Source organism: Daphnia carinata, chromosome 9 (genome assembly GCF_022539665.2).
Source record: "Daphnia carinata strain CSIRO-1 chromosome 9, CSIRO_AGI_Dcar_HiC_V3, whole genome shotgun sequence".
Lineage (NCBI taxonomy): Eukaryota > Metazoa > Arthropoda > Branchiopoda > Diplostraca > Daphniidae > Daphnia > Daphnia carinata.
In genome coordinates, this window is record NC_081339.1 from 8,838,205 (window position 1) to 8,864,225 (window position 26,021).

The window sequence follows — 26,021 nt, forward strand, 5'->3', positions numbered from 1 at the left end:
TTTTCATTAAAAAAATTATGATGAAAAAAAAGAAGGGATGCTTCCCTTCATACAATTGCAATGACAAGCTCCAACTGGAATCTTAGGATTGACAATCATTGTCAAAAATAAGCAATAACGATCCTACATTAGTTTGACGCTCCTTTTTCAACTGGTAACTGATAGGGATAGAATGAAATCGGACAATGCTTAATGCTTAGGAGTAAACGCAAATCGAAATACTGAAATCTAATTGTAAACTGAATTCGATGATTAACATATGCGTTCTCACCTCATATAGCTAACCCATAGCCGATGCATTAAGTTATTAGTGCTAACATCGGCCGCTAGGCGATATGAATGATTCTTGCATTTTATTAATGGTGTTCTCTTGTGCTGGCGTAACAATCAAGCCACACCCCAATTCGTGAGTGCTTGAAAGTAATTCGAAAATTAACGCAGCTGACTAAGTTTTTTGTTTCATGAAAGCATTGTATAATATTCATCATTGTTTTCCCCATAAAGTTCATTTATGACATTTTGGAACAGTTTCCCAGAATTTAAATGAGAGTCAGTTTTACGACGGAAAATGCACGATTACTTTATCAACGTGGTTTGGTGCCGCAATTCACTGTATATAATAGTTGCATGCATATCTAAACGTAGCGGCACTTGAAATGAATGGGTATGGCACCCTCCCAATAGTGGGATTGCTAGTAACCCAGAGTCTGTAAGCAAATACAACTCGAAACGTCAAGCGTTGGTATGGGATTGGCCCACCATTCCAATGCAAGACTGAATAGAGAGGTAAGAGCTATCAGCTGATGTCATGATAGATCGGATCAATAGCTGTACTATACGATTCAGTCCATCAAGACAGGTCTGGGGATACTAGCATGTCAATCAAGTGCTTAGCGCAACCATTTTTTTTTTCTTTTGTTTACAATTAAGTAACATTGCGCAACAATGAAATTCTAGCTGCTAATACTAAATTTTGAGCATTGGGAGCTCTATTTGATATTTTCAGTTGAAAACTGGGAAAACCACGCCAACGGTGGAAATGCAGCCTGAGAGGATCTTCGCTACGCTATATAATGCAATAGAGGTGGGGTAAAAATCCTGGAAATTCACAAATATTCAACTTCAAGATGCCATTAGCGATGAATCATGTTGACGGTAGGTACTAGGTACTATTTACGTCGGTGCCTTCAAACTGACTCACTCGTCTTCTGATTTTGGTATGCTCTGTTTGCAATCGTGAGTAAGAGGAAACTGTTCATCTTTTTAGGCTTAACTGACTGTTTTTCAAAATAGTTTGTTATATGAATCATTTGCCGATATGTTTAATTTTTTATATCTTTATGTAAATCTGGCGTCACGCTGTTGTTGGACGTTACCGCTTCAAGCAAGGGTGTACCTAGGGGTCCGTCCTCATCTGTATACTACACAACTACAGTAACACCCTATGCCCAATGTGTGCTGCTGTCTCTTACTACCGCACCAACTCGCCCCAACATTACACCACGAATGCTGCTCCCGGATACTACACCGATTTACTCCAGTACTATACGACCATAATGGCCGAATAACAAAATACCAGTACGTATTCCGCTCCAATGTACTACAGTGAAGTCCCTAAATACGTTCTTGCTCCAAGTTGCCATAACGAGATTCCAGTTTACTATATCACCACCACAACATGCGCCACTCCTAACTACTACGCCGAGACTTAAAATTGTACGCCACTAAAGCACCAAAGTACTATATACCTAAAGCCAAATACACTACTTACGGCACACCCGACGAATCTTCCGTACCCCAGAAGAGTAGTTTTGTACCGAACTTTACTACTACTGATGAATTGTTGGGAAAAAAAAAATAATTAAAAAAAACGGACTTCCTCTCTGCTAAGACTTCCTCATGTTATTCCCAAGACCTTCCCGGACGTGCTCATATATTATATGATTCCCATTTTAGTCTGTTCCGAAGCTCTTAGCGATCTATTCATTCTTAGTTGGATATACAGGTATTGGCCGATACCTGTACTGGTCACACCAACTAGACATTTCGAGTGGTAATTGCTGGCTAGCAAACCCACCAGGTGCAGTTAATGGGAAACAAAAGTTAGAATGAATGCAGAAGAACTGATGGATAATATCATGTATAATCCAAGTACTGCTTATGATATCTGAAGCAAAAAATGAAGCGAACTTACCCAAATGACAGGAATATCGAAAATAAAGGGGTTTTTGGTGGGGAGGATCAATATTCAATTAATGTGCGTAACCCAAATGTCTGTCATCATTGTTGTCAAAGGGTCTAATCACATGAATTTTTGTTTTGCGCTTAAACAACGTTACTAAATAAGATCTTGAATGGGTGTCGATACATCCCAGGAGAGACGAAGAATTTTAATAGTTTAGGGTTTCGTCGACTTGATAAATAATTAGACTCAAGCGGTGCTTTTAATCTGTTGTGGTTTTTGTTCCTCTTTTCTACACCTACTCCCGGAAAAGTCATACTCATAAGAATGAAATGGCATGTAAGAAAAAGATCAAATAATAGCTATTCCTTAGAAGCGTAAAATTTCTTACAGATATTGAAAACAAATTTTTTTTATAACATTACATTTGTTTTTGGTTTTGCCTCTTTTGCTTTTGATCCCGCAATTTAGTAAAGCTTAGACCGCTCACTACTCTTCAGTTTATCACATCACATTATCACTTTCTATCCCGCAGTTTACCCTTCCCATTTGTTTTTGTTTTTCAACTTTTCTCGAATTTCTCGTTTGAAGTCTATCCAACATCCTGTGCCTCACTAAGTTTATTTTATAGAATTATTTCCAATATTGGTTCTATATAACTTCGATATGGTATTTAAATGATTGTCCCAAACGTAGAAAATTTTGCCTTTATAACTGCTTTATGTATTTTTTTTTCATCATCCACAGTCTGCATTGTTTAACTTCCAGTCTCTTCTCACAATCACATTACTCCTTATTTGCACATGTGCATATATTCGATCGTTGGCTCCTAGTCTACTCGATCGTAATAAAACAGGGTGAGTTTACGTGCATCCTTATATTAATAACAGTCATTGGGTATTCTTTAATAGTATTCTTATCTTTTAATAATCCATCAGGGGTATATGTACCAAAATTTGTTAGACAAATGTTTAAAGTTTACGTAGAGCTGTTAAAAAAATGTACATAGAGATAATGTAACAGGAACATAGACAAAATGTAAAATGAAGAACAATCCATGTTTCGGCTTGCAAAGTCTAATATTTGTCTTCACTTTTTTCAGATTTCTGGGCTTGTTTTGGAAATGTGCCCGAATTGGAGAGAGAAAGAGTCAGTATATTGCAGTATCCTGTGTTTTTATGGCTATTAATATTTTGTTCTGGTCTTGAAGTCCATGGCACTTGTTGATTTGTGGTACAATTAAACTTCACAGATAAACTTGAGAACTTGTCATAACACCAAACACTACAGATTTTATGGCACATTTCATTTCTAGATTACAATTCATAGCTTTTACTTTATCCAAAATTAATCATGCCTATTCAGGACTTGAAATAATTTTTGTTTAGTTTCTACTAGAACAAAATCTGATTGAAAATTTTAGGAAAGTATTAGCAGTGAAATAGGTGGTGTCTTCACTTCGTAGATCACGAAGACTGGTCTTGGGTATCGGATGAAATACCTTCTTTAAGTCAGCAGCCAGTGTTATCATAGCATTCGCGAATCACTTTGGGCTTACTATAGAATATGAATTTATTTTCCTTTTTTGATTTTGTTTGTTTGGGACGTGGTGCATCAGAATCAGAAAATAGTCTAAAAGTTTTCTTTAGTTTTTGTGGCTAGAAAACTATGTTTACCCGCAATCCAAATACGCAAATTATTCATCGAGATTGTTATTTTGTTTATTCAGGACGTATTTTTAACATTATTTTTAGATATTTTTTAACTTCGTGAGGATCTAGAGTTCTTCCTTATTAGTTTTTTAGCGAAACTTAGTAAAAACTAGTAATAGTGTACAGTGTACGGCAAACAGATTTTGCAATCATGCAGAGGTTTTTCTTAGATGTTTGATTTCTACGAAAAGCGCTCACTGACTTTTTGTAAACGTACAAATCGATTTTAAAGACGGGGCATGTTAAAACTAATCGCTAGTTGGCTTAAAGACTCTATAAAGTCTAACAATACCAATGCGTAAAGTAAGTAACAACAGCCTTTTTTTCATACTTGCTTCACAAAGTTCCATAAGAATAGGGACAATATACGAAAATAAATAAAAACCAACGCCGGGTGCAGTCAACTGTTGAATTAAAAAAAAAAATTTATGCATGATAAATGAGTGCGACAAAGAAACTTTTGGGCTTATATGAAACTAAAAATTGAAACACTATGCATCGTTCCGGTGTTTCCTATCCTGCCAATTCAGCCGGGGTCCTTACTTCCTCGAGCCTACGACTTTTCAGCCGCGTCTGCCGGCGTCTTCTATTTGTCAGCTCTCGTTTTTCTTAATTAAGTTATATTTGTTTGGTTTGTTCATAGCTCACAGTACATATTAACTAACTCTAGCACTCACTATTGCCGGTGAAATTTTGTTTGTCAAATTATTTATTCTGCCAAAGGAAGGCGGCGATTTTCCACCGTCTATATATGAATCTACAATCATTAGCTTTGGGACATTAGAAAGCAGTGGGAAGGTCAGCCGCGCTGTTCTCGTTTGTTGATAGTTTTTCAATTGGAATTTCTACGATGCAAGAATTTGCTCTCTCCATCACCCCCATCCCCCCCAAAAAATAAGAATTAAAAAAATGTATGTATATTTGTTATCGTTCGGCATCGTTGGAGGTTGATAAACTCTGCAGACGATATTCTGATCCATTTGTCAGCGATTTGGTGTTTTCATCTTTCGGTTTCCTCTCACGTGTTAAAAAATTTAATCATTCAACAGACAATATGGAAACACAAATGGAAAAAATTCCTGAGCGTAAGTATTTATACATTAAAAAATGCAGTTTTCGTTGATTGTATTCCACCACAATAATGGCTGAAATCTTTGAATGTTACTTGTAATCTGAACATGTTATTTTAGATTGTGTTTGTCTGGGATAGACTGAGTTTACTGTGCCCACTTACCGATAGAATCTACCTTCGTTACTGATTCATATAGTTTTGAATACATATTATTTAAGTGTCTTCTTATTCCGTTCATTAGATTGCCCAGGTATTCAAAGTGAATCTGCTGGAAAAGCATCCACCTGTGCTGGTAAAACAATATTTTACAATTTTTCTGTTAAAGAATAGAATGATTATATTTGATGATTGTTATTATTGGAAGGATGCCCAAATCAAAAAATATGTGAATCAGGTGAAGCAAAATTGGAAGACCCAAAGATAATTGCTGGTATTCAACAACGCATGTTGAATGTAAAACATAAGGTGAGTTGTTTTGTTAAGTTTTATCATTTGTTCCTACAATAAACTGTACTTCTAATTTAGGTCCTTGTTCTCTCGGGGAAAGGGGGAGTAGGTAAAAGCACAATAACTACCATGATAGCACGGGTGTTCGCGCAGGACCTAACCAAAAATGTATACATTTTTGTGAAAGGTTTTTTCCTCATCATTATTGTTATTTTGAAATAGATTGCTGTTATGGATGTTGATATTTGTGGTCCATCAACTCCTCGGATCATGGGTGTTGAAGGTGAAACTGGTAAAGAATATTTATTTTGTAACTAGCTTAATGTGGCACTAACCATTTATTGCAATTCCAATTTAGTTCATCAAAGTGGTTCAGGCTGGTCTCCTGTTGTAAGTTTAATCTATTAAATAACCCAGTTGTTTATCTTAACCATCAGAATAGTATATAGGTGAAAACTTATCTCTTATGTCTGTCGGATTACTATTGGGAAGCCCTGATGACGCAGTGATTTGGAGAGGACCCAAGAAAAACGGTATATTTTATTTTTCTAGTTATGTCTTACTAGTTAGGCCCCTGTACGTTTCTCAGCGAAATCGTTGGGAAAAGTCTTAATGGTATGCAATTATTCAACGTAAAATTTCGAGATTCGTTTTTTTTTTTTTTACTATTTAGGTTTAATCAAGCAATTTTTAACTGAAGTTGATTGGGGTTCATTGGATTATTTGTTGATGGATACACCTCCTGGAACATCAGATGAACACTTGTCAGTTGCACAATACATGATACCTTGCAAGCTTGATGGAGCAATAATCGTTACATCGCCACAAGAAATTTCTCTACTAGATGTTCGCAAAGAAATTAATTTTTGTAGAAAAGTCAATATTCCCATAATTGGGATAGTTGAGAACATGAGTTGGTCAGTTTTTTACTTCATTTATTAAAGCCTTTCTTTTTTTTTTACAGACTGCTGTTACTTCTACTATCTAACATGTATATTTATTTTAGGTTTGTGTGTCCAAAATGTACTAAAGAAAGCATAATATTTCCTGCTAGTACAGGGGGTGCACGACAAATGGCAAGTGAGTTCCAGTTGCCCTTCCTTGGTCAAATTCCCCTCGATCATCGTCTAGCGCAATCTTGTGATGAAGGAAATGATTTCTTCGAAACATATGCTGATTCAGCAACCGCCGCAGCTTTTACTGAGCTAGGCAAAGGTACAATTAAAATAGTTATTTATTTATTATTTTTTTTTTGTCTTTCCTTTTTTCCGGGAAAACCCTAGAATGAAATCCTTCAATGCATGGGATTGGCCTAATCAAAGAACTTGTAATCGTTTTACCGTAAAATGTGGTCGTTGACGCTTAGTCCTCTATTTTTAAGGGGGTGGTGGGGGGAGGTTGAAAGGGGAGATGTTGGAAGGGGAGATGTTGGAAGGGGAGATGTTGAAAGGGGGGAGAGGGAAACGAAAAGCATTTTCTGCATTTTTCATCTTCGGATTGTCAAATTAAGCCAAAACTAAATATATGGGGAAAAACGACAAGAATAACACACAAAAAAACAACATTATTTTAAGAAACCTAAACATCATTGTATCCGGTTGTACAATTACTATACTGGTTTCCGTCATAACCGAACACACTTACATTTAAAATATAGCAATATGGGCTGAACTAACCTTTTGGTATATTGTACTTGCAGCCATTGACGCGGAAATAAGGAAACTGTGATCTATGCCGAACTTCAGCTTCCTCAAGAAAAATCTGGAAGAAGGCATTCCTAATGACTTCCAACGTTTGGCATTTCGCTCACGCAGAATCCCTTGTAAGTTTCTTCGTTATCTTTTCACATGGTTAAATCGTTTGTGTGCTTAATACACTCACAAATACTTGTAGAAAGATGCCCAAACACTCTTTCGCCACCTGCCCAAGAGGTATGGATATTGAAACCATCAAGTATTTTTCTGAATCAGTTTAGGTCATTCTTAAAAATATTTGTTGTTGGTTAATTGTAGTTCTAAAGTGAAAAAATCAAATTATGTCTACGCCATGAGTTAATTTATTTCTGAAATTTTATCAACAATAATTAATGGTTATCGTTATCATTGGGTAAAGGTAAATTCCTAGTAGAGATGACCGTAGGTGCATTAGTGTCTGTACCATTGAACGGTGTCATATGGTTGTCAAAATTACACAGTCCAGATTGGATGTGCTGCACGTGTACTAAAACATGATTCCGTAAGGAAGTTAGATTTGACTTGTCTAAGGACTTTCGTAGCTCGTCCAACGAGTCGTGTAAAGCCTGCAGCTCGTAAGCGTTGCGTTCACTTTCCGCAAGGCACTGCAAATATAATCGCAACAAAAAAATAAAACAAATAATTAAAATATTTTAAAAATCATTATGAAACCATAAGCTTGTGTTATGGTATCAAATACCCGACAGACATATACATTAAAGAGTAGCTTAAATTTGTAAACAAATGCTTGCGAACAAATTGTACCTTGATTTGGAGCATCAGCGACGTCAGGCCAGTGACAAGTGCAATAATCGGTGTTGAGGTAACGTTTGGATGTGACCCACTTCGACTATCCAACTGAGTTTCAACCAAATCTCTAGCTTCCTGGTAGCAAAGCTGGCGGATACTATCTGGTCCGGCTAATGGAGATAGACCGTGTTCAGAATCTGGGGCGATCTAAATAATCAAATTAGAGATTTGTGACTCATCTTCTTCACGACGGCAACGAAAAATAAAAAAGAATAATAAAAAAAACAGAATACCTCATGGCATTGCTGTCTGACCTTAACTAAGAGGCTGTTGAGCTCCGTGTTTAATTCCTCCAGGTCAAGAATGGTACGAGCATAGCGGCGTTGAAAATCGGGAGCCACAGTTTCGCCAACTGATTCTCTTCTTTCAACTTCCGTGTTCATGTCTCTTAGTCTTCGAATTTTTTCTTTCTTCAAATTTAAAATCTTCGACAATCGTACCTTTCAAAAAAAGTTTAGCTGATTAATACATAATGAAATTCGAAAAGTAAAAACGCTTTATAGTTTTTCGGCCCAATGGTTGCTTTACTGTTTTGTGAGGAAACCGTTACCAAATATGAAGAAAACGAAAAACCAAGTTTGGGGTCTGACTCCACACATTTGAAAATGCGCGAAGAATTAAGAAAGCGTGCCAAATAATTTCCATTGTGCAATTGTTAATTACTAAAGACTTACTATAGGTGTCAAAACGTGTATAGGCAAAGAGCCAAATGCGCTTTCTTGAGATGCCAATCTCGAATTCGACGACCCCAAGACAGGATCGCTGACTAAATTTGAAGTATCGGAATTGGCGTTTTGTCCAATACGTCCGCTGCTGGCATGCGGAGTCAGTGTAAAAGTATTCACTGAAGCTTCCAGTGAAGAGTGCTTCATCGGTGGCTGCTGGTGACCTGTGGTTGTCTGTGTTTGCTGTTGCTGTGAAGCCATTAATGGTATTATTGCAGGGGCCGGCGGTAATACGGCAGGGCGAGGACGAAAGCGTTGAGCCAAGCTCGATATAGATATCATGTCTACCATTTCATTTGACTATAACGAAGTTAAATTTAAATGGTGACGCTTGTCAGATGAACAACATACTTACTAAGACTTCGTAGTCTGGAACAGAATGGGTTCCTAAACCTTGTCTGTCGAACGTGATTCGGTATGTGTTATTGGAAGTATCCACTGCATCGATTTGGCCAACAAACAAACCATCCTTCAAATAAAAAAACGGTTTAGTTGAAGTTATACCAAATCTCGAACCATCTCCCTATGAGCACTCTTTCGTCTTCGTTCGATTCAATCGCCCTCCCCGCCCCCCTTTTTTTGTTTTCCGATGTTCTCTTTGGTTAAACGAAAGGGAGCTAAGATTTTTACTTTCATCTTTTCACGCTCATGTATCCCACAGTTTTATGGGCTAGAACAACTGCAGTTTTTGCCTGACATGAATCTTGAAACCTAGAAGGCAACACAGGGAGAAACATAGGGCGAATGGAGTGCTTCGATAGAGATGAGGATGTTATCGATGGATGTTTACGTAAATCGATAACAGGCCAATTTCAAAATCAGACTGAAAAATGAAAATTTGATATACCTGCGGTTGACGAAGTCTGGCCGTCACTTTCGTGCCAATTACCAATGGCATCGGGATCAGATCCGGTAGATCCCGACATAGAGACGCCATATCGCTTACTTTGCGCTGTTGGACTAGACGGATTTTTTGTCTTTTTTTGGCCAATTCACCCCTTTCTTCATTGAAAAACGCCTAAAAAAAAAAAAAAAAAAGAAATCAATGAAAAGCGAGGTCAAAGCAACAATTTTGGCAATATGCACTTCAACTACATTTACCTGTGAGCAACGCCTTGGTCTTCCCATCAGTCGTCGTATGGTACACCACTGGGCCCTGGTGAGTTGTCTCAATTTCAAGCTAGGAAACGATTCTCGCAAGCATAGCATAAAGTCGTTGTCACCTTCAAATAATGCTCTTAAATACACAAAAATAACATGATAATAAAAAAATAAAATGTTTTAAAAATTATCGAGATAGTATAGTATTGCAATGCGTCCAACTGCATTTGTGTTATTTTTAGGAAGCCGAAATAATACAGTTTACTTACTGGTCTAGATTGCTGTAGAACCATTCATAACACACCCATTTGTGCGCTTTGGGTAATTTCAGCAAATTGCGTAAGCGCACTCCAAGTTTCTTTAAGTCTTCAGCTTCTTGCTCAACTGCTATTGCCGCAACCGAAGGTAAGGCGGCCACGTTGACGATATTTCGAGGCCGACGTCCAACAGATAAGGGCTCACTTTTTTGTTTTTCTGGTAACTATTTTTAAAATGATGAAAAAGTTCTTATGTGGTTCTCATATAGTAAGCTTACTTTAAATGATGGTTTCACCTTCATTTTCTTAAGTTTTGCCTTCATTCTGCTAGTGCTTTTGACGGGTGTTGACGCATTTGATCCACTACGACGTTCTGGGGTGCCAGTTGCGCTGCCAGGTGCGGATCTGGTATGGCCTAAGAATTTATACTGTTAAGCTATGGCTAAACAAATAAAAAATTAAAAAACTGTAAAAATATTACCCCGCTTTATTATCTTTGTTGTACTAGTCTGGGATGCTGATTGGATTGCATGGGATGATGCACTTATACCACTGTTAGATTTTGTAGATTTTCTTGGAGATTTATTAGTGGATTGATTGACAATTGTATCATCATCAAAAAATAGTGGATTTTTTTTTCTAATTCTTGCTGGCTAAAAGAAACATCAACAGTATTTAAATCTATCAGTGAAAACAAATTGCTTTATAACTTACGATGCCTCTTCTGTTTAAAGTTATTGGATTTGAGGTAGTACTTCCAGTTACTTTTGAAGCTGATGATGAGTTAACTTCACTAATTCGCTTTAGTCCAAACATTTCTGGACCCAATGTCATTGCTTGATTTGCTTGCTCCGAATCATCTCCAAAATCAAGTTCTCTTTTAACTTTGAACCCCCCATTTTTGAATGAAAGTAAAGCCTCTGCTGATTCAGCTAGGCAACAAATAATATTTAAAATGAATTTCATAAACAATTAAAATCTGTACACATTTTGGGAAAAAAGTTTGGTTGAACAAAAAGTATAACGCGTTCGAGTACGTGCAAAGTGCTTGGTTTACTTCAAAATTGTTTTTAAACAAATTTATAGTATGCAAAGTACATTTGAAGCAAGAATAAACAAATCCAAAAATTTGCTAAGAAATTAACCGCAAAAGTTTCAGCTATTATTCCATAAAGTGGCACTAAAATAAACAAAGAGTATTTCCATACTGAACCAAAAAACAATAAAGCACCAAGGGAGAAATGTTTGTTTATGTTTTGGAGTTAACATAACTTACTTTCAAGCGAGTCCGCCATGATTCTCTTTTTCAACTTTCAATCGCCTCGTCAAACAGCTTGGTTGTAACGTTGCCGCGTTTACGAATTGGGAATTGCATCATTTACAGTTAGCAGTTACTCTAGTAAGTATGGTTTACTCAGTTGGTTCAGTTATAAATTTATAATTAGAATCGCCAAATTCGTCATGTCGTGATCGTGTCCATATGGAAGGACTGTTAATTTGAAATTTAACCAAGATTTACTGAATTATTAATTACTTTTAGCTTCTTGGTCATTTTACTTCTACCATACGCGGTCCTTTTGTTGCTTTAAGTGTAACGAAAACTTCGGAAAACCTCCGTGCTGCAATTTTTGTAATTTTTTATTGTTACCACCCCGATTTTTTCAGTCACTTTATTCAATGCCCATACTATGCGTATCCGTATTTGCGATGTGTAAATATAGTTTTTTTAACCTCCATTTTTGTTTGCATAACGCACGGCAATTTTACTTGTAGTACATATGTAAAATCACATAACCTGCTACACGCTGCTGTCGATTTAGTTGTTCTTTGAATGACATATGCGTTGGAAATAAAATTCAGACGACTTCTAATGCTTTTTTCCATCACATTATTCTCATATAATATCGGCCATATTATTATTATATAACTGCTTGAGCAAATCTATCACCATTCACACAAGGTTTTAAACAGCGTCGGGATTTTTATTCTATTTTAGCAGTGGCAACTTTCCGTTAAGCTGTAGTCTAAGTTTAAAGCCCTGATCCCCCGTCAGGCCTTTCGCACTTATTTAAAATTTTTCTGCGTCCGGAACATGTTTAATTGAAAAAATATTCTTGCAAACAATTTTCTCTCCGTAGCTGCGGTGTACAATTTTCTCTCCGTATCTCGACGTGTTTTATTAGATCAATCAAAACATATGGCACAGACTATTGGCGTAGCCAATCGATGCGATGAAGCAGCCGCTACGGTCCCATGTCGTTTTCTTTTCCACTTCTTCATCGTCGGCTTAGGAACAACATGTTAGTTTTACAATACTATATGTAAAAAGCGACGCAGCAAGCCGGTTTGAAACTTATCCCTCAGTAAGGTTGTTGATCATCATTCTAGCAGTATGCCGCAATAATTGTCGAACATACCTTTTCCCTGAATATTAATGATGAAATGATACTGAAGAGGCAATCTGATTAGGTTTTTCCTTCTTAGCCGCCTGTTGATAAGTAAATTATTTTTTCCTTACTCTCAGGCAGTTATTGGCGAATCAAAATTAATTTTGGTTGGCAATTTTGCATTAGTGTTTGAGACAAACGTGCCCTCAGTAGCTAGAATTTCGCTCAATTTGATCTACCACAGAAGGCTGCAAAGGTTCATTAAAATTTCAATCACTCAGCAAAATGATTTATTATAACATCTGATTTTTTCAAATTAAACTCTTATTTTATTTTCCGGCGAAAGAATAAATGGTGTGCTAAACTAACGAAAAATGAAGCATATAATAGATATAACCTTAGAAGACTTAAAGCGGAATCTGGCATGCACGTTGAATAATCTCAGAAACATTAGAAAAAATGATCGTACGAATCTTAGTTTCCTAACACACTAAATGAAAGGCAGTAAAGTTAAGAATCGTGCGATGGCGAGAAATCTGATACATTGAAACGAACCGATTTGATGGTTATGGCTTGCTCTACGTTTCCATTCGATTTTAAGCTCGACTTCAAAGGAACACTGAACAATAATGCTTTCTTTATGGCAGACGGTGAAATCGATACATTTTCCAAAGATTCCTCATCACTCTGACCCTGTAAATTATTTATACAAAAAAAAAAAAAAGATGAGGACGTTAAAACATAAATGAACAACTAGGAAGTATACAAAAAAAAACAAAAAAAAAAAAAACATACTGTTTCAGATGCTGAGCCGCTGGTTTCAGATTCCATGACATCATCGAAGTGTGAAGACTTGCGGGGTGAAGAAGCAAGTAGTCGTGCAGGAAGTGGACTATAGCTGATGTCCCGCCCTCGTCTCAATACCGTCATTCTTCTTCTTTCTGCGACGATTTTGTGTACAGAGTTGACAGCAAATGAAACGTCGCATAAGACTGATGTTACATCAGAAGTGACACCCATTTGGTTTGTGTACGCAGTGGCCTGGACTTCCAACGCTGCAGCGCACATTTTAATTTGGGACAGATCAGCAAGTTCCAGATAGGAAAGCAAATTTTCTATGGTGGTTCCCATACGCAGCAAAATGTCAATACGCTGATGAAATTTTGAATAGACAACAGCCATTTCCTTTTCATTCCAACTTTGACTACCAATGGTTTCAGTGAATTGTTCAAGAAGGATTTGAACTTGTGTTACGACGTCATGGGAAGCTTTCACTAGCCAAGATTCTCTAGTAGTGAAACTGGAATTATCCAGAGAATCCAACGAATTTTCATCTGGAAGCTGTGCAATTTTCATCCGGACATTATCAGCTAGATCGACGATTGATTCGTGTACTTTGGTTTGAGCTGTAACAAAGCCTGCAATTGCTGTGGATGCCGTTATAACTTCCAAATTGGGAACTTCATCGCAAAACACCACAGAAAGTTCGTAGTAACTAGCAAAAATGGAATTCAACGTGTTCTGCGTATGACGAACCCATTCCTTAAAAAGGCCAGCCGAATCTAATGTAATACCCTAGGGATAAACAAAGACACATCAGAATAAAGTTTAACAACACTAACTTCTCGTTTATTGGGAAACGGACTCACCTGCATGACGAATTCTAGCGAATTTTGAAGTCTTTGGCCGAGTTCTTTCGTGGTGTGTAACCAATTATTTCGGACATTTTGCAGCACATCTCTTTTGTTAACAAAAAAACTGACTAATCCTGGGTACACAGACAAGAGGGAAAGGGCGTGAACCGTTAATGGAATTGCGAAGCTGTAGGTGCGATCGGGATGGTCCAATGCGCTTTTAAGAGATGAAGCCGCGGAACAAAACGTCGAATTTAAATCTCCGTTGTGAAATGTGCGAATTAACTCTTTGCATGTTTCAGCGACTCCAGTGTTGATGGTGGGTGATCTCGAAAGACGTAAGCTGGATCGTCTGGAAGAGTCAATGCTAAATCTGCTATCATCCAAAACACTCATACTGCTGTCATGGCATTTCAGCAATTTATCAAGCTTTTCTTTCAAGGCAGGAACGAAAAGCGCAGAAGAGCCATCTTCCAACTGCCACACATCACCTCTCTCAAAAACTGTGGCAGTGGGGAATTTTCCTGATTCATCAATAGCTTGTCGCAACACTTCCATTCGTTTTCGCATTGTATCAATGCTCCAGTACATCACCAGCTGGCGATCCAAATCTTGAACGCAAATCATGGGCTGCAGATCATCGGTAAGTGCATCTCTGCGTGTAAACGCATACGGCTGTTGGAATCGCCGGCAAATGGCATTGATCTCATTTAACATGGATTGAATAACAAATGACGATTCCTATTGAAAATAAATGATATCAAATATATTTCTAAAAGTACGGCTGCAGAATTTTCATACTTCCGAGTTTTCCGTTGGCAGCGCCAGCTTTCGTTGCGTATCTTGAAGCAACGATTCGATTTCTTCCAAATTTGTAGATTTTGTTATAGATGGAGAACAGGAGGGGGGCGAAGTGATACCGATGACTTGCCGTTCTTCCAATACTCGATTGAGCGAGGCGATTTCATCTTCATAGCTATGTCGTTGCAAAGAAATTTCAAGAGCCGCTTCTTGACGAACTTCTTCCATTTCGGCCATCAGTTGAACTTTTGCCTTTTCCTGTGCATCCTTAATAGCTAATTGCAAACGATGTTCTTGACATAATCTTAGCTCTTCATGCGCAGTTTCGAAATCGGGAAACTAAACAAAAATTATACATCATCCTAGCAAACAGATTAACAGTTTTGGAGCTCTAAGGCGAACTTACCTTATTGCTAGCACTTTGGTTTCCGTGAAATTGGGAATCAGATGGGTGGTATAAATGAAAATAATGCGTTCCTCCAATGATAATTCTATCTCCATGATGGAGCTGTAATCCAGGTGAGGATACAAGTTGTCCATTTACATAGGTTTCGCCATTAGCAACCAGTGTAAGGTGATCTCCTGAACGCTCAATACAGCAATGGCTCTCTTCAATCATTAAACCAGTCAACTGTATTGTAGGGGAATTCGCAGAAGAAACCGATGGGCCCACCCAATTTTGACCCAGCTTCAAGGGGAAAAACAGAGTTCCAGATAACAGCGGATCCTAGAAGTAAAAAATTTCCTTTTTAGACCCACGTTTACCTAAGGCTTTCAATGGGAAATTTCACTAGAAAATTTTCAAGGGGTTTACACCTCAGAATCGTTTCAGAAGAAAATTTAACGAAAGAAAATTGCACAAAAAACCCACACCGTTGGATAAATAGAGTTAATAAATGGCCTTTATGTTCACCTGATTTACGTTGACTAGACAAGGTTGTTTAGGATCCTGGACAGTAGAAACACCACACTTTGCTAGGGCCTCTTCAGCTTCTCTTCGTCTTAATTCTGCCTGGGTTACTTTCTCTTGCCAAGAAACATCTTTCTGATTTTCAACTTCAGTCAAGCGACTCTTCAGGCAGCGAATTTCTGATTCTAGTTGTTGCACACGCGAGGACGATTCATCAATGTTTCCATCAGCTACTGCCATGTCAGAACGCGCATTGGCTTCATTCAAACGGTTTTCCATTAGCTTAATTTGGTGCCGTAGATTTCGAATATGTACAGAATTCGGGTCCTCGCCTATTCTTGCAGTATTAACGATTTTCCTGGCCTATTTGAATCAATAAGCTTAAATTTACCACATATCGCAATTTTGATGTGTTCAGTACCTGGCATGCGTAGCGCAAGGTCGATAAAGTTTCTTCCACGTGGGACGTGCATGGACTAACTGTAGCGAGCATAACTGTTTTTGAGTCGCCACCCAAGCTCTCTTTCAAAAGCCAAGTCAAAACTGACTCCCTGTTACAACAATGTCGACAACAAACAAGATTGACTATTTACACGACTATTTTGAAACCAAAAGAAATTATTTTACCTATACGGTACGAATTTTTGCTCAGCTAACGCAGTAATGACTCTGCCCAGTGTTAGTAATGATTGGTTAATAGTTAAACCTTCTTCTCGGCGATCACCTACTGCGTGGCAGGAAGCGACTCTTTCACTTCCGGCTAAATCAATGAAGTTTATGCGGCTTTGCTTCCGCACCTCATGCGATTTTCCATCTAACAATTCGTCATGGCCTAGACAAAGAGACAGATATATTAGTGGAGAATATTAAATTTTCCTGCGAAGACCAGAAAAACAAAACCTTTAAGTAATGAACGAATTCAGTAGCTTACTTTGGGCTAAAATTATGGTAAAGATGGCATGAGAACGTGAACTATGCTCATTCGCAGAGGTCGATGCAGTGGCCCTTTGTCGGTTTCCAACTACAAGCCAACGTTGCACTTCTTCAAACGAAGTAACTGCGTGTTTCGAAAGATCAACTACATATGGACCCTATAGAAAATTTTTCATTAAAAAACAGGCAATAATAAGTATAATGAGGAGTGTTCTTACGTTTTGCGGGTGTTCACGAACGCGCAGACTTCCTCCCAATTTGCTCGAGGGACACAATAGATCTTGAATTTTTTCTTTGTAGATTTCAAAATAGCTTATCTGAATCTCAATGGAAAAATTGTCAACGGGATCTTTTATAAGTAATTCCACTTCACGAAAAAGGTCATGGCAAAAACGAGGCACAATTCCACTTTCGAAATGCAATTCGTTTTCACATCCAATATTACCCATTACACTGTAACTCTTTCCGGAACCTGTCTGTCCATAAGCAAATAAAGAGGTGTTGAATCCTTTGAAAGCCTGTGAGAGTAATGGCTTAGCCAAACTGTCATAAATTTTGCTTTGATCATGTTCTATATGATCATGGAGCACTATATTTGACAAGAAGCAGTAATCATAATTAAATGAGTGGGTTTGTCCATAATCTGTCAGTACAATCACTTCATTTTCCTTCACATTAACAATGGGCTTCATTTCTTTGTCAGTTTTTTCCTTTTCTGTTTGAGGACGAACCCTTACAGCAACTACTAGATTACTGGTCTCAACTCCAGAGCCAGGTACCTCATGGAGGGTGTTTCTTTTTGGTGTCTCAAACCGGACAGTAGAAAAAACTTCTGGTGTTCTCACAATAGTCAAATTTGAAACTTCTGAGCTTCTTAAAGTAGATCTAAGGGGTGTGCTTAGTTTTGGACTTCCTGTAGAATACCTTTCTTGCCTACTAGGTGGAAGAGCTCCCGACTTTCTTGATTGTTGCCCTCCTGATCGAACAATTGGATCTCTTGATATGTTCTCCAAATTTCCATATTTTTCTTTTTTCTCCATTCTTTCTATTTTAGGGCTCTGTGGGATTACAGAAAATGACTTTTGTTTTGAATTACCCTCCATTGCAGCTACCTTTGTTGAAGGATTTGACATAGAATAACATCTTGGAGTTTGATTTAATTTTGATCCTATTGAAGCCATAGAACTTTTCATTTTAAAGGTTGCTTTAGGTCTTTAAAAATTAAAAATTATCTATTTGCTTCTGTTTCTTGTTGATTGGCTTTTCTCAACACTGAATAGATCAAGAGCTACCAGTCATGATAAGAGGGTTTCTTGCTTCACTAACAAAGGCAATGCGCAAAAAGAAACTCCCTGATAACGACTGAGAAATTTTTTAAAACCTACACCGCACTAAAACATTTTTTAGATTATATGGAGATTTGTAGACGATGATACGTTTCAATCATTGACTGAATTTTCATACGAGTAAAGTTATACCATGCACTTCAGCGTTTATACTGCAGACTACAAAAAAAAACCGTTGACAAAGTGCAACTGAACACAGAAAAACTTTTGGCTTCTGCTTTTTCGCGCTACACAGTTTTGATTTTACAATTTTCTCTACGTTGCCAAATGTTCCGATTTTCTTTCACATCCAGTTGCAATAGCAATATGCCCCATCGTTGGCCCCGCGACGACGGGGCACGTTTTGGGCAAATCGCGCGGTTTATTTTAAAAAACGACAAACCGGTGCGGTTCCGATTGCCGTGTTTTCTACAGATCGCACCCGGGTTTGATGGTTGGTTGTTTGATTACATCGTGGTTTTATACGGTTTGCACACGACAATAAGTCGGAAACACAACATGGTCTCACTACATATGTACTAAGTAGTACACATAGTTGCAGATGCACTTTTTCTTATGGGGTAAATGATAAACGCGCAGGGCGTTAGTCAATTGTTTTTTTTAAATATTGTCTGCTTGGAGCTTTTCCACGCGGAAGTCGCGATAAAACGTGGTTTTCCATGCGGAATGTGAAAAAAGACACCTAAAATTGTAAATTAAATGAGAACCCATGAAATAAATTTATTTAAATTATCTAGTTAATTTTTAATATAAGACGGAATGCTGAAATTTTCTAGACACAAACAAAATGTAAATATGTATAATTAAAATTTTTTACACTTATTTACACTTTTTAAAATTTGAACTTGGCGCGGTAAAAAAATGGCCGCCATAATGGTTTATCAAAAACCACTTTTTCAAACGTAATTTTTGGGGTTAAATATAGCATCTTAAAAGTAAACGTTTAGAACAACTTGTTCCTCAATCACCAGGAACAAAAATTTTATAATGGTTTCCTGTTTTGACGAAGATTAAGCATCAAACAATCAATGCAAAGTTTCGTCTTTTTCACACACCCCCTCCCCTTTCTAAAATCATGAAATCCTTTAATAATTATTTATGAAGAAAATAAACAGTTAAAATTGACAAATTTTGCATCAATCGATAGCTCTTATCAAGAGCTATCTAATTCTATAAAACTTATGTTAAATTTTCGGAAAACGAAAAAGTTCAAGTGTAACATAAATTTTTTTGTTTTATCGGTTGCGTCCATTAGAACCTTAGATCGAAAAACAACAAAAACGCATTTTGCGTTTAAGATTTTTTCGATTTGAAAATATTGATTACAATTATCTAAAAATGGAGAGCCCTTACCAAGGGCTATCGATTTATATTATATTTATATTATTTATATATTAAATCAGCGAATATCATAATTAATTTTGCTGACAAGTAATAAAAAAATTGTTTCTCTTATACTCGTTTATTTCAATTACCATAACTATTGTACATATATATAATAGTAATATATATATTGTAATTGTATGTATGTATAAATATATAAATATAATTGTACGTATGTATAAATATATATATATAATTGTAATATACTGTATATATGTGTATTTATTATATTGTAACATTTATGTACATTATCATAATATTATAAATATAAATTTATATAAACCTAATTCATAATATTCGCTTTGAAAAAATTAAGACATGCGCTACACGCATTTTTGTTTAACTGGTTTAACTTTAACGGTTTAGCCATTAAAGCAACCAAATCAAAGCCCTAGGGGTGAAAACATACACTTTCCCCATAAAGAAAACTGCAGGCGCGATTATGTACTAAGTAGTACATATTGCCTCGCGACCAGCCTGGAACCGACGGGTTTGACTATTTTTTTTCCGACCAACCGCGGTTTGCCCAGATCAAACATGATCGAATCGAATGTCCTTACATTATTAAGGGATGAGACAAATTGCCGTTAAGCAAAGCCACAAATATTTACATCTGCTACCCATTTTCTTTCTACTAGGCTACGAGAGACAGACTTTGGGATGGGTCTCGTTTCTATAGTAATCAGACATTTGTTTCAGCGGAATATGGAGAATAAAAAGAAATAATTGAATAATTATAAATTCTCTTTATTTTATTTAAAACCAATTTAAGATAATATATTTTTATTTTTAAATTTTATACTTTGTCCAAAAACCATTGACCACAGCGCCTAACTTTAAGCGCTTTGGAATGGAATCGGACAGCTATCTGCCAATAGGTGTGGTCGCTTGCTATAATGTAAAAAGTTTTCACGGGCATGATCGAAGGCGTCGGCCGCTGTAGTGGCATGTCGGTAGTCAAAATTTTTGAACTACGTCACCCCAAGAATCTTCGATGGGGATCATGTCCGCACTCTTCGAACGCCATGGCAGCAGTCAAATTTGGGGATGCACCCGAAACCACTAAGCGATGATAAAGGCTGCGCGGATGGGGATTTGTCCTGCAAAAAATGAACTTGTAGTTCACCATAATGTTGGTGAATCCAACGGGGACAGATTTTCTTTCGTTCCTGTCATAGGGTTGAACGTGTTCGCAACCTCGTTCCATTTGTCCTGTGCGCAATAACACACCCACACCCGACAGACCTAAGACCAAGAAATTGATTATATGTTGATAATAACCTCGCAATGAAGAAAACAAGTTTTTTCCCACTATCCTGTTTGGTTGTCTTTTCAACACTATTTTTGAATAGCACATCGGTAAAAAGCAAAAACTACCCGGGAAAGGGTTCGAATGACCTGTCACCCTTTTTCAGGTGGTTGTTCATCAAAACGATACGGAAAATGAATATTAAAATAATCAAATGGGATGATGGTAGCGGAAAAATTGTCTTAAATAGATCATAAACCATATTACTGTACCCGAAAATCTTTTCGTCGCTATAAATTAAATTATTTTACGATTCAGCAGGTAAATTGCGGTAACGTAGCACAATTGAACCCCGTTCTCCGCATGCCTTTCGGTTAAGAAATTTTTACTTAGAACCTAGAAAATTCTTACTTGCCGCGCGTCTCGGGTGGAGATTTATCTCCATCACTTTGCGGATCACGGTTTACTTGCTAACACTGTTAGTTTTAGTTAGCGGTTTTCGTACGGAAAAATAGTCTGAAACCGGCGGACAAGGGACGCATGATTTTACCGACGACAACCGACGGTACGTTTCCGAAAACGAAAATCGTCGGGTTTTTTCCAACGATTTTCGATAAGTTGCTTTTACGAAAATCGTTATAAAATACAACCGAAATTGGCCCATATCATAATTTTTATTTGCACTTAAAAATGCACCCATAACCTCAATGGATGTAAAATTAAAAAGAATAGAAAAATTGTTGTGGAAACAACCAGGTTTATTATCCGATAACATTCAGCAAGAAATCGATCACCAAAATAACAACTACCCATTTTAATGTGCCAGTATCAGGTGCAATAGTATGTTCGGCAATGGCAAACCCTAGAACTCCCGTTACTGCTTGTAGATGTAAATGATTTAACCGCTTCTTCGATTTTAGTTTGTTGTCGACAGATATACCAAAGCACCTTGGTGGACTAAATGTTTTTTCTGACTATTTGTCGATGAATTTTTAAGCAAATTCAAGACCTGAAACTATAATAACTTAATATTCAATATGATTTATGATAAAGTATAAAACTTACTTGATTGTTGTTTGGCTTGTACTTGCCTTGGAACCACTTCAATAACACCCTGTTTACTAGTTCCATCTAACAAAGACTCTGCTTGTTGGAAATTGACGTCTTCCTCTGCGATCACTAGACCTGGCTGTAATCTTTCATTGATGTGTGTTCCTTGTGTAGGGTGACTCACTTCATATCCTTTTACAATAATAAAATATAAGAAGGAACGCATAGCAAATATAAAATTTGTCTATCGTTGAAAATACCTGCACATGACCCTAGAAAATTGGAATCACTTTCTATCAGAGATGTTTTAGCACGAACAGTGAAAGTGGTGTTCTCACTTATTGTCAATTGTTCTTCTGCACCCTCTCGTGCCCTTGTGTTCCTCTTAGTGGAAGCTGTTGTAAGAAAAATGTTAGATGTCATGCCATTTGACAATAACTAAAATTAACTTACAAATATCTAGATATAAATCCTGGTAGATTACTCTTGAACAGCTAGGCTTTGTCATGCATTGCAATGTGCACATATTTTTTACTGGTGAGTGGTCACCCAAAGTCACCCATCGACCTGGGACAACATATAAGAGAACCCTTAAAAAACAAAAAAGAACAGAACAATGGAAAAGAAACAGGTATTTTCAGACAAACATAAATGTTACTTACCAAATTACGCACTATATCGTTTTTCCATGAGCTATACAATAAAAACAACTCCTGTCCCGTTTGAAGAAGATGAAACCGTCTCCCAGTGCTGCCAATGTTTAGAGAACTATTAAACTGTTTTTGATTGCCAATTATTATAACGGGTTGTGAGCTGCCTTCAAAGATCATTAGGATATGAAATTGATTGTTTAATTTAACTTATACCAAACTTGTATTTCCTATAAATGTAAGAATTATTGAATATCCAATTTCAGACGTGTAAATTGCTACGACAATGGGAGGGCGGGGGAGATTAACTGACGATACTATTTCATTGTTCAGAGTGAAAAAAAAGAGATATATTTTTAAAACAAATCCGTAACTGTAACATTCCAGTTGTTGTATGCTTTTTATTACTATTATTAGGCATTAAATATTTATCGATTTTGATCAATAAGTACAAAATATATGATTCTACCAGAAAATATTAGCATTAAAAAATACCGTTTGTCTAAAAAAAAAATTGTTTGAAGTTCTTGACCTTTTGCTAAGTTTATTTAGGAAACTTTACTTTATCATTTTTCAGGAGGCTTTTAGAATGATATGGCCCTTTACGTTGTTTAAATAGTAAAGTAAAACAAATTTAAAAAAAAATTTAAGCTTACACTTCGACAAGGGATGCTGTTTAGTCTACTTTGCCAATGTAGGACTCTGGGGGTATAATGCGGAAATCGGTTTCATATGCCGTATTTCACACACAAAATCCGACGAAAACCATTAACCAAATGTACCTTTGCGGAAATCACTCGCGGTAACGTTTTTCGTTGGCTTTTAACGAACGAACAGCGTTAACCAGAGATTACCTTTGTGAACATCGCAAGCTCCGATCGATATTAGTTACCCCTAACCGACGAAAGGCGTAAACTCGAAATTAACAGTGAATGTTTACGGATGGGGTGTCTGCGATGGAAAAATGTTACAAAATGTTGAAGTTAAATGGGTTGCAATTTCACTAGCTGTTGAAATTGGCTTGTTTCGAACAGCAGCAAAAGAGATGTTGATCTTGCAGAGAAGGACTTTTTCTTGGTCTTGTAGACCTCTCCTTAAGCTTAACGTTTTTCATTTTGGAAAAACGAGTTCTCCAGAGCACCTCGGTAGCCCTGCTGCAGCCTACTTGTCGGAAAATTTGATGTCTTGAGTGCCCGGCTAGGACTAACGGCAACACAGGCCCTCTTGCCGCAAAAGGTTTTTTCGCAATTTCCGCGAAAAGTCTATATGAACTGAAACACTTGCCAATATTCATTAAATTAGTTACCGCATAGACGGGACTTTCTATTCCAAAGTCTGTTTCTCATAGCCTAGTAGAAAGAAAATTTGTCGTAGATTTTTTTCAGCAATTTTTGGCTTTGCCTAACGGTGGTTTGTTCCACCACTTCGTGATGTAAGGAAACGAGTTCAATTCATCTTTCGTTTTCATGGTAATGTCTACTACACATTCCGTGTCTTAAACGCCAACAAATGTAATACCTTTCTTTCCTTGAACTAAAATCATAGTGACGGTGCCACACGAGTATGATTCTGCCATAAAGAATTCATCAGGAAACGGATAAAAAAGGCATCTTTTTGGACAATAAAAATTTTATTTAGACAAAAAAACGGAGTCCGTCAAAATAAAAAAAATTAACAAGAACACTTTTAACAGAGTAAAATTCAAAATTATCAGAAATCATCGAATTTTCTCGTTTTCGTTAGTCCACAGTTGAAAAGCCAGCGTCGTCATCATGAATGATAGCCGCCTAATAACCAGAGCACCCACCAATCTCTTTCAGAAAGAAACCTACTGATCAAGCTCGATGTAGTTAAGCTGATTCGCACTTGACAGTTTCTGTCATCTCAGTCTTCTCCGAAATGACAGATTGGTTATCGGTCACTGCTTTCTTCTCTTCCACGATGCACATCCAAGGGAACATTTGCTTGAGGCACTGTAAAAAAAAAAATTTTAAATTTGATGAGGAAAATAGTTTAATGAAATCGAACTGTACCTCTCGGTATTTAGGATGGGAAATGGCATAAATGAGTGGATTGTAGGCGCAAGATGTTTTAGCCAAAATTACTGGAATGGCAGATACCAACGGAGTAATCTTTGAAACGTCACCAAATGTGCCCAAGATGCAGATAACGGTAAAAGGGGTCCATGCGGCCAACCACATAGACACGTTCATGATGGAGACCTTGGCAATGCGGATCTCAGCAGACACCTGCTGCTGGTCGTTGTTGCTGCGAAGAGAAGCAACATTCATCTTCTTGGCTTGCGCACGCAGTTCTTCTTCGTGCTTAAAAACAGCATGGACGATGAAGTAATAACAGCCAGCAATGACAATGATTGGCAGAATGTAGTTTGCAATGGTGGCTGCCATAATATGGGTTTTGTTATTCATATTTTGAGAGACATAGTCATACGAACATCTGTTTATTTGTGGTGAGAAAAAGAACTAAATGTTATATGAATATAGCCACGCTTACAGATCAAAATTCTTACGTTCCCATGATACCGTCCATGGCGTATGCGCCCCAACCGACTAATGGGCAGATGGACCAGCCCAAAGCCCAGATCCAGCTCATGGTAATAATGCTTACAGCACGATCTAAATTTCGTTAAGGAAGTGTATCGATTATTTTTAAGGTAATTCTTCTATATAAGAATAATTTTAGTAATTTTTTGAGAAAAATCATACTGAAAGTAAGTGGAGTCCCACTGAATCCCTTCACAATCACATTATAGCGATCGTAAGAGATCATGGTCAATGTGAAAATCTGGTTGTACCCGAAGCAAGCCCCTATTTACAGAAGTCAACAGACGATTAATAGTTAACATCGTATCAAACCATTCAGCGCGTAAAATTATTAATTCGCGGCACACCAAGAAAAGCATGGATTTGGCAGCCCATTTCTCCAAAGCGCCATGGTCCGCCGAGGAAGAAATTGTAGACGCATTCCGGGAAGAGAGCAAGCATCAACAGGAAGTCTGAGACAGCCAAATTCATCACCAAGAGGTTCGCGGGGCTTCGAAGAGCTGGGAAACGGCTGAAGATTTTCAGAACGACAGCGTTCCCGGCAACGGCGCAAGTACCGACGATCAAGTACAGTAAACCCAAAAAGTAATACCAAGCCGGGTGCAGAGCCTTGTAGGAGTGCCAGTGAGGGTGAAGAAAGCTGCGGATATCCTCCGGAGCGTAGGCATAGAGAGTGAAGGTATCGGGCAAAGCCCACGGATCGAAAGCCTGCTTCTGGGCCATAGCCACCACAGCATCACCAGTCAAATTCGCCATTTTTCTAACGGAAAAAAACATCCATTTTTGTCAATTAGTACAACAAATGAAAATTATGGTATATTCAAAATGATGTTTTACCTGGAAAAGAGATTTTGTTTTCAAAGAAGACAAAAGAATCTAGCACAGAAAGAATTGTCAAAGGAAATGACTTTGTAAAGATTGAGGGCTGACAAGCAGAAGAAGCGACCTCGAAAGCAAGAGCTTACAGACTGACGCTATGAATTGAACAGATGAAACGGTCGTTTATATACAGAATTTTCACACGGAAATCAATGTCTTGGCGATGACGTCCTCAAGAAACTTTATTGAATTAGGA

At 37.4% G+C, this 26,021-nt stretch overlaps 4 protein-coding genes across 6 annotated transcripts; 1 reads left to right on the forward strand and 3 right to left on the reverse strand.

Moving 5' to 3' along the window:
- The first annotated feature begins 372 nt into the window (after window positions 1-372).
- LOC130700959 (cytosolic Fe-S cluster assembly factor nubp1-like) lies at window positions 373-7,309 on the forward strand. 2 transcript variants are annotated; one of them, XM_057522955.2, is made up of 10 exons: window positions 4,905-4,979; window positions 5,208-5,258; window positions 5,331-5,431; window positions 5,492-5,581; window positions 5,636-5,705; window positions 5,772-5,803; window positions 5,856-5,946; window positions 6,087-6,330; window positions 6,420-6,628; window positions 7,113-7,309. In XM_057522955.2, the coding sequence occupies exons 1-10, from the start codon at window positions 4,949-4,951 to the stop codon at window positions 7,139-7,141; spliced, it is 948 nt and encodes a 315-aa protein (XP_057378938.1). In that variant the 5' UTR covers window positions 4,905-4,948; the 3' UTR covers window positions 7,142-7,309. The 2 variants fall into 2 exon arrangements, with proteins under 2 accessions (XP_057378939.1, XP_057378938.1); XM_057522956.2 differs by lacking the exons at window positions 4,905-4,979; window positions 5,208-5,258 and adding an exon at window positions 373-378.
- Window positions 7,310-7,446: 137 nt separating this feature from the next.
- Window positions 7,447-11,414, reverse strand: LOC130700936 (protein lin-9 homolog). Of its 2 annotated transcripts, none has more exons than XM_059496865.1 (12): window positions 11,316-11,414; window positions 10,754-10,971; window positions 10,521-10,692; window positions 10,318-10,454; window positions 10,052-10,263; window positions 9,783-9,918; window positions 9,529-9,699; window positions 9,037-9,150; window positions 8,631-8,981; window positions 8,211-8,396; window positions 7,912-8,103; window positions 7,447-7,751 (listed from the first exon to the last, which is right to left on the reverse strand). In XM_059496865.1, the coding sequence occupies exons 1-12, from the start codon at window positions 11,332-11,334 to the stop codon at window positions 7,497-7,499; spliced, it is 2,163 nt and encodes a 720-aa protein (XP_059352848.1). In that variant the 5' UTR covers window positions 11,335-11,414; the 3' UTR covers window positions 7,447-7,496. The 2 variants fall into 2 exon arrangements, with proteins under 2 accessions (XP_059352848.1, XP_057378911.1); XM_057522928.2 differs by having other exon boundaries at window positions 8,190-8,396.
- A 1,288-nt stretch (window positions 11,415-12,702) lies between these two features.
- On the reverse strand, window positions 12,703-18,196 carry LOC130700932 (kinesin-like protein KIF14). The gene is made up of 10 exons (XM_057522923.2): window positions 16,923-18,196; window positions 16,703-16,862; window positions 16,399-16,603; window positions 16,193-16,322; window positions 15,775-16,134; window positions 15,268-15,588; window positions 14,862-15,200; window positions 14,076-14,801; window positions 13,222-14,001; window positions 12,703-13,119 (listed from the first exon to the last, which is right to left on the reverse strand). The coding sequence occupies exons 1-10, from the start codon at window positions 17,895-17,897 to the stop codon at window positions 12,937-12,939; spliced, it is 4,179 nt and encodes a 1,392-aa protein (XP_057378906.1). The 5' UTR covers window positions 17,898-18,196; the 3' UTR covers window positions 12,703-12,936.
- A 5,895-nt stretch (window positions 18,197-24,091) lies between these two features.
- Window positions 24,092-25,747, reverse strand: LOC130700954 (compound eye opsin BCRH2-like). Its single transcript, XM_057522948.2, has 5 exons — window positions 25,294-25,747; window positions 25,109-25,210; window positions 24,913-25,018; window positions 24,416-24,839; window positions 24,092-24,355 (listed from the first exon to the last, which is right to left on the reverse strand). Exons 1-5 carry the CDS (start codon window positions 25,721-25,723, stop codon window positions 24,233-24,235), a joined length of 1,185 nt encoding a protein of 394 aa, XP_057378931.2. The 5' UTR covers window positions 25,724-25,747; the 3' UTR covers window positions 24,092-24,232.
- Between the last annotated feature and the right edge of the window lie 274 nt (window positions 25,748-26,021).

Bases quoted from the DNA above. Each gene is read 5' to 3' on its own strand.
- LOC130700936 (XM_057522928.2), bottom strand. The intron at 10,455-10,520 runs GTAATATTTTTA...ATAAATTCTTAG, and splicing joins AACAAAGATAATAAAGCGGG to GCCATACCAGATCCGCACCT. The intron at 9,700-9,782 runs GTAAATGTAGTT...TTTTTTTTTTAG, and splicing joins GACCAAGGCGTTGCTCACAG to GCGTTTTTCAATGAAGAAAG.
- LOC130700932 (XM_057522923.2), bottom strand. From the start codon at position 17,897: ATGAAAAGTTCTATGGCTTCAATAGGATCAAAATTAAATCAAACTCCA. The intron at 16,323-16,398 runs GTAAAATAATTT...TTGTTGTAACAG, and splicing joins CAAAAATTCGTACCGTATAG to GGAGTCAGTTTTGACTTGGC. The intron at 13,120-13,221 runs GTATGTTTTTTT...AATAATTTACAG, and splicing joins GCGGCTCAGCATCTGAAACA to GGTCAGAGTGATGAGGAATC.
- LOC130700954 (XM_057522948.2), bottom strand. From the start codon at position 25,723: ATGTTTTTTTCCGTTAGAAAAATGGCGAATTTGACTGGTGATGCTGTG. The intron at 25,019-25,108 runs GTATGATTTTTC...AACGAAATTTAG, and splicing joins TGGGACTCCACTTACTTTCA to ATCGTGCTGTAAGCATTATT. The intron at 24,356-24,415 runs GTACAGTTCGAT...TTTTTTTTACAG, and splicing joins CCCATCCTAAATACCGAGAG to TGCCTCAAGCAAATGTTCCC.
- LOC130700959 (XM_057522955.2), top strand. From the start codon at position 4,949: ATGGAAACACAAATGGAAAAAATTCCTGAGC. The intron at 5,432-5,491 runs GTGAGTTGTTTT...CTTCTAATTTAG, and splicing joins TGTTGAATGTAAAACATAAG to GTCCTTGTTCTCTCGGGGAA. The intron at 6,331-6,419 runs GTCAGTTTTTTA...TATTTATTTTAG, and splicing joins ATAGTTGAGAACATGAGTTG to GTTTGTGTGTCCAAAATGTA.